Here is a 14,098-nt window from a genome sequence, read left to right as displayed (position 1 = left end):
CATGCAGAGTAATAGACAACTGCAGATTGCAGATTGCATTACCTTCCACCTAGCACAGAAAAGTTGAGTCTGAAAGAGTATTTTAGTACTATAACTTGAGACAAAATGATTGCAATCAAACATTCATTCATTGAATGGGAATGGTCTGTAAGCTGTGCAACACTGAAGCCAATGGAGTGTAGGGCTGTTCGATATAACGATATATATCGGATGACGATATACAAAAGTCTATCGTTTCCTTTTACGCTATCGTTTGTTTCATGGTATCGCAAAATAAACTGTTTACGGCAATATTTTTTTCATCGTTTTGATGGTCACTGTAGTGGCTATATTAATTTGTTAAAGTTCTCTCTTTCTCTTATATTTAATATAACCACACTACAGACGGACAAGCGCCTGTTTTTATGGGTTGTCGTTAGCAACAACGACGGTTACACCATTGCATGTCCGCTTGTTTATTTTCCACATAAACCTTTCACAATAAAGCTCAAGATCCTGTTGAGAATTTTCAAAATAAACAGAATCACTTGAAAAAGTATGTAGAGTATTGACAGATGAGAAGCAAAAAAAGAGTCGTCAGGTGCTAAAAAATAAACCTTAGACTCAAACGTTAGAACAGGCTTTCCCCGCAGCACGCCGTGTAATAAATACACACAAAGAAAACGGCGGCTGTTACAACCTGTCTAAAAATGTGTAGTTTCATGCATCGGTTAAAACACTTGACTCCAGGTACAAGACGCCCAGCTGGAAACACTTCACCTACCCGAGATTCACAGAATTTACAGAAAATATTACATTTTTTGTGATTTATATCGTTATCGGACGATAGATGTTTTATATTGGGATATGAGATTTTGGTCATATCGCACAGCCCTAATGGAGTGTTTTCCTGCAGTCTTAAAAGAAGACCCCCTGCCAAGGGAAGCTGACTGTGTGAAGCTGAACAAAAAGCCCTTATTTGAGATTACACTACAGCCACATGTTTACAGTCAGTTAGCTATAAATAGAAAGAAACTGGGAGAGCCAGATGGAGAGATGCAGAAAGAGAGAAGGACAAAGAAACAAAGAGAAAGGCTGTGGCGTTAGACGTCTAATTCAGGGTGATTCAGTCTGTCACCACCTACAGAGCCTGCCCATCCTCATAAAAACAATGATTCTGACTTGGCTCACCAACAACGCAACATGACATTTAGCTCCTAACCCTACCATAGAACTCCCACACATACACAAAGCATTACGAAGAAAGGAGGCCAAAATTTAACACAGATACAACAAACAGATACAACGATGCCGACAAACAAAGTCTTGATGACATTTACACTTAAATATCAGCATGAAGCATAATCAAACGCGCACATTATCCCTTATACACTCAAAGAAAATTAGGCCGAAACATAATAAGTGAATCTGAAAATACAAAAAGACGTGCAGAGACAATAAGGTGTTTCTAAGCACCACAGTGAACAAATGATCAGTTACGTGATGATCCTGTAATCACATTAGTGATAAAAATCCAATTAAGTCCTGATTATACATCAGCCTCTTTCCTCTCTACAAGAGCCCTATAGAACCACCACCAAGGATGATGGGAAAATGAATAAGTCATTCCCTTTCTAAGCTGCCAGCTCTACAAAGTCTTGCCTAACTCATACCCTCACATAACCCACACTACACTGTCAGAGAGCAGATACTGCACATAGCCCGTATATCATCATTTTCTCATAGCACCCACTCAGGAGAGACTAAAATAAAACTTATTTGGGTGCTTCTGTAAAACAATGACTGAAGATGTACTCCTACAAAATCTAATTCCAGACGGTGGATAACACTAGATTTCTTCCAGTCATCCAGCACTTTTCTGTCCATAACATCATGCTACACTAGCTTTACTCCTTTCTTTGTTAGTGTCTCCCACACACGCTCCTAGCTTTCACCGTGTTTAGGAAATTAGTATTTGTATCATTTCTCCCTAAACTTGCAGCCAACTATAACCACCACCCTTGGAATACCTGCCTCCCATATCCACACTGCAGGGAAAAAAAACAGAACCCTCCGCTTTTGGAGAAAAGTGCCACAGGCTTTGTTGGGGTGAGGTAAGTGGGATTTTCTTAGAGCCCACTCTTCAAAATGAGTCTGCATGCAATTCTCTTTCATTTTCCAGGACCTTAGCTTAATTTCGTGTGCACTTAACTGACAATCTGCCATACGGGATCATAGATTTCGCAAACCCAGAGTCATCTTAGAGGATTCATTTCTCTGCCTTCTGCCAGCATCTCTTCATTTGACGTAATCAGTAATTAACAGAAAGTAGAAAACTAAACATCTATCCTTTAATTAAGTGGTATTATAGGCAGAGGCTCGAAATGTTTCTGTAGCTGGGTGAAATGAGGGCAACAGTGATAAACAGAAGGCAGGAACTGATTAAACTTTCTTTTCCTAGGGAAAGTGATCACATTCGAGGAATATGAGAGAAAGAAGAATTACCTCATTCTGAGAAGAGATACTTTTTTGGCTCTAGAGTATATATATCTGTATTTTGTGAGCAGTATGTTGATGGGTTCATTTTACCCAATTCATTCTATCCAGAACTTACAGAATCGTTTTACAGTATAAGTGTTAGGGGCCAATATACCAAAGCCTTCTTTTATCCTGCACTACAATAGTTTTATACTTTAAGCCTGAAGCTACTGCAGTATCTACATAAATACTAAAGTAACTGCACATTTAAAAATAACTTAAGTTCCTCAGAGAGGCTCAACGTTTGGTCACATGGATGTGATCTATTATAATGGACGTAAAGAGCATTTCCTATTGACACAAGTCCAATCTTGTCCAGATTGTCAAAAAACCCGAACTACAACTATTTGCTAGGATAAAAGACTAAAAACTTCTGGCTTTGCACTCCAGACAAAACCATCTTTGACAATAAAAAGGCAGGAGAGATAAGCCCGATTTAATTTCGCAAACCTCTCTTTCAGAGAATCCTCTTTAGTTGAGGTGGGTAGAGGTGGGACGGGAATATGCAGAACCTCCTACGCACATTCGTAAGAAGTAATCCATAGGGCTGTTCACTGGCGTGTGCATGTGTGTGTGTAACACTCCAGCAGCTCCACACAGACACATGCAAATGAAGTAAAGTCTCAAGTGAAGCAACAAGGGGAAAGGGGACCAAATAGCGACTCGCTGTCAAGTGCTGAGCACAAATATGAAAAAGCTTAGCCTCTGAAGCATTTTGATATGTGAGGGACCTAATATGCTGAAAGAACAATAAGTCACTTCTCTGTCTCTCCTCCTCATTCTTCACCCTCTGACAGTTGTTTTTTTTCCCCTCTCCCATATCTCAAAACTGTGTGATACAACAGTTTAATTAAATAAAATGACTTGGCAAGACCACAAACAGCAACTGAAGTGCTAGCAATAAAATTAAACTAGCTACATCATAATTAAACAGAGCCACCGTCCTTCAGACCCTAAAATATCACCCTTATTATTGCCGTCTATTCCTACCACTGTTCTGCAAACACGAGTATGTGCCAGCATGGTAAGAAGTCATGCATGCCCCACTTAAGCTACAAGAAATGGGAAGAGGCCAGATTTTAGCAATCCACTGAAAAAAAGAAAATATTGTCTAAGTGTCAGGCTCTCTGATGCACACTTGCTTTGTAAGCCTGAGACTTGCAAGACTTTGCTGTAACAAACCATGGCTGTGTATAGTAAAGTAAAATCTAGTAGGTAGGTGGTATATAGGAGAGAAACTAATCCAAACAGACATATGCGGCATATATAGGATAACATTTTAGACAATGTAATAGAGGGAAGGAGTAAGAGACGTAGAACTTACATGGCCATGGTTGATGAATCCATGTTCCCTGGCGATGCGATCAGCTTCCCCAGGGCCCCCATTGATCTGGACAGCCCACGTGTTGGTATAGACCTTTGCAGCATCAATCCAATTCAGTTCAGCTGTCAGCAGGACAAAGACTGTCCACAAGAGAAGTAGGGCCACCCTGGCATCCATTAAAAGGACAACTTCACAGCGCAGTTTATCTGTCCGTCTGTTGCTGTGTCCCAGGCAGAGTGGGGATGCTCCACCTTACAGCAGCAAAGTAGAACACTGGCCTGGAGATGAGAGGACAGAGCAAACTATAAACACAAACATGGCCTTCTTAACTGGGTCACTCTTGGGTTTGAATTACCTACCGCAGACACCGTTCACAAAAACAAACCCAGAACTGCATCAAAAATAGACACCACACCCTCAGACTTTATCAAGCATGAAACTTACTCACAGTCTGCTGTCAGACTCTGAGAAGAAGACCACATCTTAATAAATGTGCAAAGCATAAATATTAGGTCAGAAACAGACAAGGGCTGTGCCAAAAACTAAATCATTTTCCAATTCTCTTTCATTTTTTTTGAGACTTGAAATGGTAATGTATGATAATGATATACAGTAGGCATGTTGCTGCAATACAGGAAGAGCTCCTAGCAAACCAATATACAGCTACTGGCAAAAAGAGGGGAAACGTGTTTGAGGAAGAAAATATTTAAATTTTACTCATGCACTGCTCTTCATTATAAGGTATTCCATTTTTTTAAATAACAGACTGCTTATTAGGTATGAAAAGGTACTTTCAACACATTTAACAGAATAGTAAAATAAGCACGCTAAAAAGGACCATTATTTGAGCAGATGTTCAAATGAGCAAGATTTTCAACTGATATCGTCTGCTGCTCTTTGATTTGTAGCTCTTTGGATCATAAAAAAGGGGCCTGTAAGTCAAACATAAAAAGGAAAGCTTTAAGGTAAGTTAACTGACTCAGAGTGTGAAGACAGATAAGGTGTGGTTATCTGCTAAGTAGAGCTGGGCGATAAAACGATAACGATATGTATCGCGATATAACTTTTACTCGATAGAGAAATTAAGCTACCGCGATAGACCTCGCCGCTCTTGTCCTCTTAAAAAAAAAAAAAAGGTCAGCCAATCCAAATTAAGTAGCGCAGAGCCGAACCAATCACAGCCGCAGCGTCACGTCGCGTGACTTGTTACGTACAGCACAAGTGCCAAGCCACACGTGTGTTTGTTTGGGAAGCAGCCAGCGGGGTAATGGAGCCAGCGCGTAATGGAGGAAATGAGTGTGCCGACTAGAAAAATCAACCGAGCGTGACCGAAGAGAAAACAGATGATGGTTCCAATGCCGGAGAGATTGTCGAACGGAAGAGCCACAGAAGTTCCGTAGTGTGAAGGTATTTCGGCTATTTCAAGTCTGACAAAAAACAGAGTAGCGTGCACTGTAAATTGTGCCGAAAGCAAGTCTGGAAATACAATAAACTGGTGCATGCGTCACACTGTGCGCCACGTTATTGTTTCGGTGAAATGAATTTCTACAATACTGTTACTGTTAATTCTACTCTCTGCAGTGTTTAAATGCTTGCATATACACACAGTTACTGTCGGTCCACACATACGACTCGGTTCTGCTTCTATGCCCCAGCTTTGTTTACTTTTTCCCACCGAGGCTTCTAGACTTCTGATTGGCCAACATTTCTGCACGGTTAGGAATCTAGCTCCACCTGCTGCTTTGGCATGTTCATAGCAGCGTTTTCCTTCATTTCTCCCTTTATGTGTGGACGGGATTATTTTTTAAAACGAAAACGGAAAATCTCCGTTTTCAAAAATACCCGTGTACGTGTGGACGTAGCCTCAGTCTCTGACTGGAAGCGCTAATTCGTCATTCGGCTTTTGTCAGACTAAAGTAACTGTTAAAACTGTTTGAAAAGCTAAGCTATACGACAAGGAGAGATTGAGAATTTCCTTTTAGTTCTCAGTTTATTTGATATTGTTACAGTTAGTCATTTTTGTCTGTTCTTCTGTAAAACAAACTAAGATTTATTTTTAGAATTAATATTTTGTTTCTAAGTGGAATTGACAATTTAGTCTGTTTCGTGTGTTCTATTTTGAAACTTAAACGCTTTAGCGGTTGCCTTTTGTGTAGTTTGCAATATTTGCCTTTATTTATCTGAAAAAGTCTCATGTTCCTTAAGTACATCTACCCTGTTGAACTTATTATGGGAAATAAATATTTAAATAAAAACAAGCTGCTGATTATTTCACATTTTACTTGTGAGCAACGGCACATTTAAATCTTACAAATATAGTTATTTGGCTTATATCGTGATAGATATCGTTATCGCCTGAAATGAAAAAAACATATCGTGATATGAAAAAATCTCATATCGCCCAGCTCTACTGCTAAGTATATCAGCTCATCCTAAGAGAACAGGAGATAGAGACCATACAGGCCTAAACGGCTCACTGGTAACGCTGCTGATCACACAAAAATGATATCAAATGTATCAATCCACACAACACACTTAACCGATGTGGAAAAAAAAAAAAACTCAGATGTTGTAAATTTGCTGAATTTGCAGTGTAGACCCCCCAATTTGGTACACTTCCATTTAGAATAGTTATGTCAACATTTCTGGACATCAGGATTTTTAGATTTAAAGTATAAAACTGTTAAGTTAGCTGTTCATTGCCTTAGAAACCCTAAAAAGACAAAAAAAGGGGAACACTTGATCATCACAGTATAATACAAAGTCACTAAACTAGTCATTACTTCAGTGTTATCCATCTGTTCAGTTAGAAGGCATACACACATGTGACAGACCAAGGACTGGGGATGCCGTGGCATTTGTCACACGTGGTCAATGCAAAGTTTCTTTCATCTGTGAAGAGAACAGGGTGCCAATGACGGACCTGCCAGTTCTGGAGCTCTCAGGCGAATGCCAATTGAGCTGCACTGCGCGGTGCTGTCAGGAGCTCATGCCACCCTCATTGAGTCCAAGTCTTTGTATGTTTCTGACAGTCTGGTCAGAAACATACACAAGTAGCCTGCTGGAGGTCATTTTGTAGGGCTCTGGTGCTGCTCCTGCTGTTTCTACGACCCTCTTCAGCTTGTCTTATGTAACGGCCTGTCTCCTTGTGTTTGTGGACAGACTTGTATCTCTGAGGTTTCACTGCCTTGCATTATACTGTGATGATCAAGTGCTTCCTTAATGTTTTTTTTTAGCAGCAGTCAAACTACAGTATACCTGGATACATGATCAAACTCTCTCAGCTCTCCAATACTCGTTCAAGTTGGTTGTGATCTGGCTTTTAAAACCCCAGCATACTTTACCTAGTGCCACCAGGTGCCTTTGAATAAGATAGTGACAGTCCAGATCCTTCAATAGTGCACATTTTCCTAGGTATACTTTCTTGGTGCACAACTTTTTAAAACACCTGGCAGGTAGGATGTTCAAAGCTTTAAAGAACTTGCTGTGTCTCTTGATGTTATCCTAAGATCATAGGATGAGGAGGCTACACCACTGGTTGCAGGACTACGTCTTATTTTTGAGCCCGAGGATGTGGTGGATAGAAAGATGGCAGTGGCTAAGAGCATTTGTAAGATGCCTTATGGAAAGTAATACCTGATCATGTCAAAAAGGGCAGAAGGTGGCACAATTTCTTGAATTATACAATTTATCTTTTGAATTCAGCCTTTTAGATTTACAATGCAACTAAAAACTTTTTTACTAAATCTGGGAAAGTTTCAGCCTCAAACCTTCAGTTTAGATTGAAAAAATAAATTCTATTTATTTCTCTGCTGGAAAAAAGTGGATTGCTCCCTACAGACAGGTTTGTTTTTTCCCCGAAGCGAAGGTATCTTGGCATTTTTTCACAAGTAATGGGTAAAAAGGAGCAGTCGATCTACATTCAGACACTCATTTATGGTCATGAGTTCTGGGTAGTGATAGAAAAAAAAATGAGGCTGTGGATGCAACTGACTGAAAATGTTTTCCTTTGCACAGGAGCTGGGCTCAGGCTTTCGGGTTACACTCATACCAAACTAATCGTACCACGGCAGGTCACGTTTAACCCCCAAAATTACAGTTTGTTTGACACGTGTGATTGCTCTGTGCTGTGCCCTGAGCTGCTTGAAGAGGTGGGTCCAGGTGAGATTTAGTGGTCCTCACATAATAGGAGTACAAAATCTGCCCAAGAACAGTATGCAGTGTTTCATATAGCTACAGTGAAAAACGGTTTAGGCAATCAGCAAATGTTTGGTGCATGTGAGAAGACAGTGTGACACTACTTTCCCAATCAAGCCACAAAATCCTTGAAATCATGACCCCTTTTGTACTCTGCAAATGTGTTTTTCAAGTATGATATTTAAGTTTGAGTGAGCATGAGAAAGGGGATTTGAGATGCTGAGATGAACTGATGTGTACTCCGGTCCCAATCGTTAAATTCTGTGTATGCGCAGGCCAGTGAGAGAGCAGGGACTGTTGTGCTAGTGCACGCTACATGGCAGCCGTACCGAATGGAAGCACGCCCTTGGAGACGGAGTGGGAAGCTCGTACATGTGAGGGAGCTTGGAGTAGATCCACTACTCCTTCATGTTATAAGGAGCCAGCTCAGGTGGCTCATGCATTTCACAGAGAAAGCTACTCTAAGGACTTTGGGTTAGATCGAAATTCCTCCAGATACATTTTATATGTTATCTGGCCTGCGATAAACTCGGGATCCCCCAGGAGGAGTCTGGAAATGTTGCTGGGTAAAAGGAAGTCTGGGATATTCTGCTTAATGTGCTTCTACAATGATCCGACATTGGACAAGAGAAAGAAAATAAAGGACGGGTTAGTCGTAAACACAATTTTTTTTATTTTGACCAAAATCCTTTCCTTGTTGACTGATAAGAAAAACCTCCCAACTCCAAATGATATGCTTTTAGCAGTAGGAATTTGGAGGCAACTGCTGTTTTTGCCGTAAACTCCTCACTTCCCCGAAAATACCCTCAATCCCTCAATCTTCCAAACAATTATCCCATTTACGCAGATTGCATAGATTCAAACTATTCAAAGAGTAGACGCTCGCTTCTGTGGCTTCACAAATGTGGTGTGGGTGTGATTTGAGCACAACAGGAGAAATGGTGGAAACATGACCATGGGCTGTCACTCTTCCTGTGGAGTATTTCTTCTGAGCTCATTAGACACTATGCTAGCACCACAAAAACAGGAGCAGGGGTCTGCTGTTACCGAGACGGCTGAGAGATGGAAGAATAGATGGAGAGCGAGAACAGGGGAAGAGAGAGAGGAGATAGAGGTGGTACTGGTGGGGTCCCTCCCCCTCATACAGCACTGCGGAAAACAACAAGCACATTATAATACAACTCCCAAAACACCTTCTTTCAAAATGCAGCCTGGAGAGGAATTAACAAGTGGCTGCTTACTCTTACAATATACATCAAAGGCCTAAAAGTAAGCCGTAGCTTCAACCTTCACACCAAAGGAGAACTAAGACTTCAGAATCTAAACTACAATGAAAATACAAAATGAGTTGCATGACCTCGACTGAGATTAGTACAACGCTGAACCTTCAGTGGACGTGCAGGGGTGGATAAATGACCCGTGATTTGCTAAAATAACATGACAGATTTGAAATATTAACTGAGCACTTTCTGTTTCAAGCTATTGTCAAGACTTCTAAAAGCCGTTAAGTGGGCCCTTTTTTATAAGGAGGACGAGAAATCTTTTATTTTTTTCCCCAAAGTAATTTCTTACTGCTGAAACAGAGTAGGAGCAACAACTTCTGCCACGATGTTCTTTCTAGACGATTCAAAATCCTCTCTTATTCTTCAGCATCAGCAACTAAGTTGTCCTTCAAGAGGACGCATCACATCAGCCAATCCCTTGTTCTTGCTCAGTGGTCAGCAGAACTTTGCAGGCTCCGTTGAAGAAGCTTAGCACAGACTGACTCGTGTGCTTTGACTCACTCATTATTCAAGCTGTTTGAGATTAGAGGGAGATGAATCAGCAGTGTCCATTAATTAATGTTTTGATAACTTCCCCAGTCCATTAGACTGCAGCCCCTGTACCCTAAACACTTGCAGCAATAAACAGATTAAAACTGCTCAAAAATAGTCCACATTATCTTTATTATATAAACATGGTAGGGGATTTTTAATGCACTTTTTGAGTACACTGTTATTATTATCCTAATGCTGTATTTTATAGGTTGTATATAATTTAAAGGTTACAGTTACAGCCTAACACATTCACCAGCAGAAACAATATTATCGGCTTAACTGACTCATCAGTAAATGATATTAGTGGCTATTAGTGGCCTGCATTTTTGCAGGTTGCAAACAGTAAAGCATTGATACATTGGACGAACGGTGCATCGGCTTACATCTGCGGTGTTGACTGATATCGGCCTATCGACAAGTCAGGTGACATTTACCTATGGCAGCAACATGTTTATCTGTTGTGTCACATCAATCAGTCGGGGTCGCAGGGGGAGGGGTGGTGGGTGGGGGGGCTGGAGTCTATCCTAGCAGATGCTGGGTGACAGAGCTGACAGGCTGCTACTCCATTGCGGGGTTAACATAGACAGACTGATAACCCTTCGCACTCAGACCTACAGCCCATTTAGACTCACCAGTTAACCCATTAAGCATGTTTCTGGGGAGCCTTGCAGGAGCCTTCTTGCTGTGTGGCGACATTGTGCCGCCTTCCAGTTATTTAAAGCAATTAAATAACAGGAGGCACATTTGAAATATACTTTCCCATTTGTATAATTCCTAAATTTACTCTTACTGCCATCCCCCATAAAAAAGCTTTTTATCCAGCTATAACGACTTTACATATCTTCGTTATTGCTTTCTTGTAACCAAATTAGAGGTATCCTTGCCAAACATAAATTACATTAAAAAAATAACATCATCCAGTCATTATTTATCTTAAAATGTTCTGCTTTCAAAATTGGTATTTGACATAAAACTCAGTAATTGTTGCTGAGTGCAAAGATAAATAAATAACAAGGGCACAACATTTAATACTAACTCAAACACCATCAGTCAAATGAAGCAATATTGTCAGCAGCGTGAACCTGAATCAAACTCAATTCTTAAGAAAATTCAAAATATTATTTTCTTTTAGTTGGAAAAGACTTGATTTCCCAAAGCTCTGGAGCAGCTGTTTAGTCAACAGCACACCGCTATCACAAGTATTCCCAGTAGGTTAAATGTGATTTATCTGACAAGGAGTTTAATAGAATAGAATAGCCCTTTATTGTTACTGTACATGTACAAAGAAATTATGGGTGCTCCACGCCAACTGTGCAGGAGTAAAAAAATAAATAAAAATTAAAGACATCAGGAATAAATAGCAAACAGAAGAAATATATACAGTCTGGAGGAATATATACAAACTAGAGGAATATGTACAAAACAACAGAAAGGGACACAATGTGCAATTGGTTCAGTCCGGAGCGACATGACAAACATAACGAGACAAAATAGCATCCACCCTTGCTGACAGATGAGAATAAAGAACAAGTTGCATCAAGAACCATTCCAAACTTTCCAATCCATCGGAATCGTGTGCTTCCAAGAATATCAGTTCTGGATTATTTTTATAACAGCTCCCGTGCTGCAAACCCATAACGTCAAACTCATGGCACTAGAGGTTCTGTACACCTGAGTCACAACAAAGTTTTTTTTCCTGCTGTTGCACTCTGTTCAGACTCAGAAATGAAAAAAAGTTCATTTAACCCATGAACACCTAGTTTGTCTTCCCTCCGCAAGAAAAAAAAATAATCAAAAAATTAATCATATGTGAATCGATAAAGAGTCTGCAAGCAGAATCAATAATGGAACTGGTATAGATAGATTTCTTTTTTTAATCAATATCCATTTCTTTACTTGATGGAGAGCAACTGCCAATTTCCATTAGCAATGACAAGAACACAAAGCTGTGACAGACCATATGCAGCACTCCAGCTCTATTTCAGGCTGCCCACCAGCCAAATCTACACCCACCATGTGCTCTGGGCCGGCCTCTCACAGAAAACCAAGGCACACAACCATGCTGCAGCATTTGTAAAGTACCACTGACAGCCAAGTATTCTTTCCTGCGAGGGAAAATTGCTCCAAGTTAGAGTGCGATTGGAAAGCCAGAGGCACTGCACAGGCATGTTGTGCTCTATCAGGACTGCGCTACACGGCGGGATGTGAGCTGTGCGGTGATCATCTGAGACACGCCGTGTAGCGAGTGAGAACGCCATGACTGACTGCCACTAAAGCCTAATCCATCCTGGCTCCCACTGTCTATAAGTTACAGAGATGGAAAAGCCTGATAAAAATGTTGTCTGGGGCAGCAGCATCACTGTGTCCAGGAGGAAGAATCAATTCTGTAAGTAATGTCCCACAGAGACATCCAACCCCATTTTTAACAGCCATCTGAATCTTGGCATTTATCCCCGCGGTAAACTTCCCCCTCATCTAAGACAACCTCCTTCCTACTTTATAGATGAGTTATATTGTTGACAAGTTTGTCTCCCTACTTATTTCTCCTCCACTGCATTCCTGTTTTATATCTCTTATAAACCATGTGCTGCTAAGGGCTCACACCTCTAGGACCACTAGTACTGGATTTAGGAGTACAGGTGACAAACTGAGTGGAGATTGGAGGCTGGAGGTTGACGGCAAAGTCTTTCTCTATCTATATAAACTTAAGAAGGCACCTTTGCCTAGACCTAAAGGAAAAGCACAGAACATCAGTCAGTCTTTGATGTGGTGATGTAGCGTAGTCGGAATAAGAAGGATGCCCTGAGCCATACTTTTTGCCTCAACAACTGGTGACCTTGACTTCCTTCTTGGGTTTACTTCTGGTGGGAACTGCACTAGAAGTACAAACAATATTACCCACGGGGTAGGGACAGCAGGACTTGGATTACTTTAGGTTTAGTTTTGCAGCTTGTTTGCTCAAACTGAGCTGCTCTTCAAGCATATATACAGTGTTTGACGGAGACTAACGCACTGCTTTGGTGTTTTTCACCCCTGCCAGACAAACAGAACTGAGTGAAATTTACTACAGCTATCTTCACCATACACAGATAAATGCACTTGATTAGCTTTACTCCCTATTAAAGCGTCAGGTTGAATAACTATGAGACCGCAAAAATAAGAGTGTGCGCGCAAGACAGGCAGAGGACAGTGGAAAGCAGACTGTAAACTGAATTAGCCGAGCCAAATGTGACATCCTGCAGAAAGCAGCACTGTAAATACAACAGTTAAGGACAATCGTGTTATCTTACCACCAATAAACTTCAGCAGAGGAGCGCGTCTGAGCAGAGCTGGCCAACTATGTCACTAAGCCATGTCTCTACCAATAAATAAATTTAAAAAAAAGAATCCCCTGTACTGGTTTAAAAAAATAAAATAAAAAATCTTGTTATCTAGACTGGAGAAGCATTCACCTGACTGGGAGGACTGGTGAGCGCTGTTGGCAGCGCTGGCAGACTACTGAAACGCTTTCCGCTAACACTCCCATTGTTCCCACCCACTCTGGCACAGCTCCCCTCCCAGCTTTGAACGCATCAAAAACTCACGGATTAAAAAGAAGAAGAAGAAGAAGAAAAATAGCAAAACAGTAAAGCGGCTGTCAGCCGTAGGAGTTACCTTAGCAAGTCAAACACCAGTGAGGACCGAGACGGCATGCCTCCTCATCCTCCCTCCGTGCGGAGACTCCCATTCCTCCTTCTGCGGGTTTCACTTGCAACTTTACATCTAACCTGACACTGTGCGTCCTTTACTCGGTCCGGGAGATTATTTACAAGGCTACCCGCATGCACCCATCTTCACCGAAAAGTGCTCAGTTCAACTATCCCGTCTTGCTTGTCATCCTCCACCAACTTACAGCCACCATGGTTATATTTTGCCAGTTAACTTCCACCGTCGAGCCCAGTTATGTCTTCGGAGGCTTCTTCTAATAGGTTTAAGTCATTTCACGTGGTTTGTTTGCTGGCTGGAGTAGTGCTGTTTTTAATTTACACACGTACAAATTAAACAGCACGGACAGACAAAGGGGAAAATAAGCCGCTGTGTGCCAATACAATAAAGCGGTTCAGGATTGGACGAAAATTACAACAACTTGCCACTAACCCTTTTCTCCAGGAAATACGTCACGTTTAGAGCGAGCGGCTTATAGTGTGCGCTTGATGTGTATCGTCGCAGTCTCCTATAGGGACGGGGCCAGCTGTTGTGTAGC

General features: G+C 41.2%; 1 protein-coding gene across 2 annotated transcripts in view; it reads right to left on the bottom strand.

Moving 5' to 3' along the window:
- Nucleotides 1–13,960, bottom strand: part of furinb (furin (paired basic amino acid cleaving enzyme) b) — a 101,891-nt gene extending 87,931 nt beyond the window's left edge. Inside the window, exons 1-2 of one of the 2 annotated variants that reach the window (XM_085461439.1) lie at nt 13,510–13,960; nt 3,842–4,119 (exon numbers count right to left, since the gene is read on the bottom strand). In XM_085461439.1, coding sequence (XP_085317565.1) covers nt 3,842–4,018 — 177 coding nt within the window. In that variant the 5' untranslated portion in view covers nt 4,019–4,119; nt 13,510–13,960. Of the gene's footprint in view, nt 1–3,841; nt 4,120–13,145; nt 13,204–13,509 lie in introns of those variants that run through there. The other variant, XM_085461440.1, reaches the window with a different exon arrangement.
- Between the last annotated feature and the right edge of the window lie 138 nt (nt 13,961–14,098).

Source organism: Copadichromis virginalis, linkage group LG7 (assembly GCF_057382275.1).
Source record: "Copadichromis virginalis isolate Kocher_CV1m ecotype Utaka linkage group LG7, C_Virginalis_male_GT1.1, whole genome shotgun sequence".
NCBI lineage: Eukaryota > Metazoa > Chordata > Actinopteri > Cichliformes > Cichlidae > Copadichromis > Copadichromis virginalis.
Note: the sequence above shows the minus strand (reverse complement) of the source record. Positions and strands in the feature narration are given on the sequence as shown.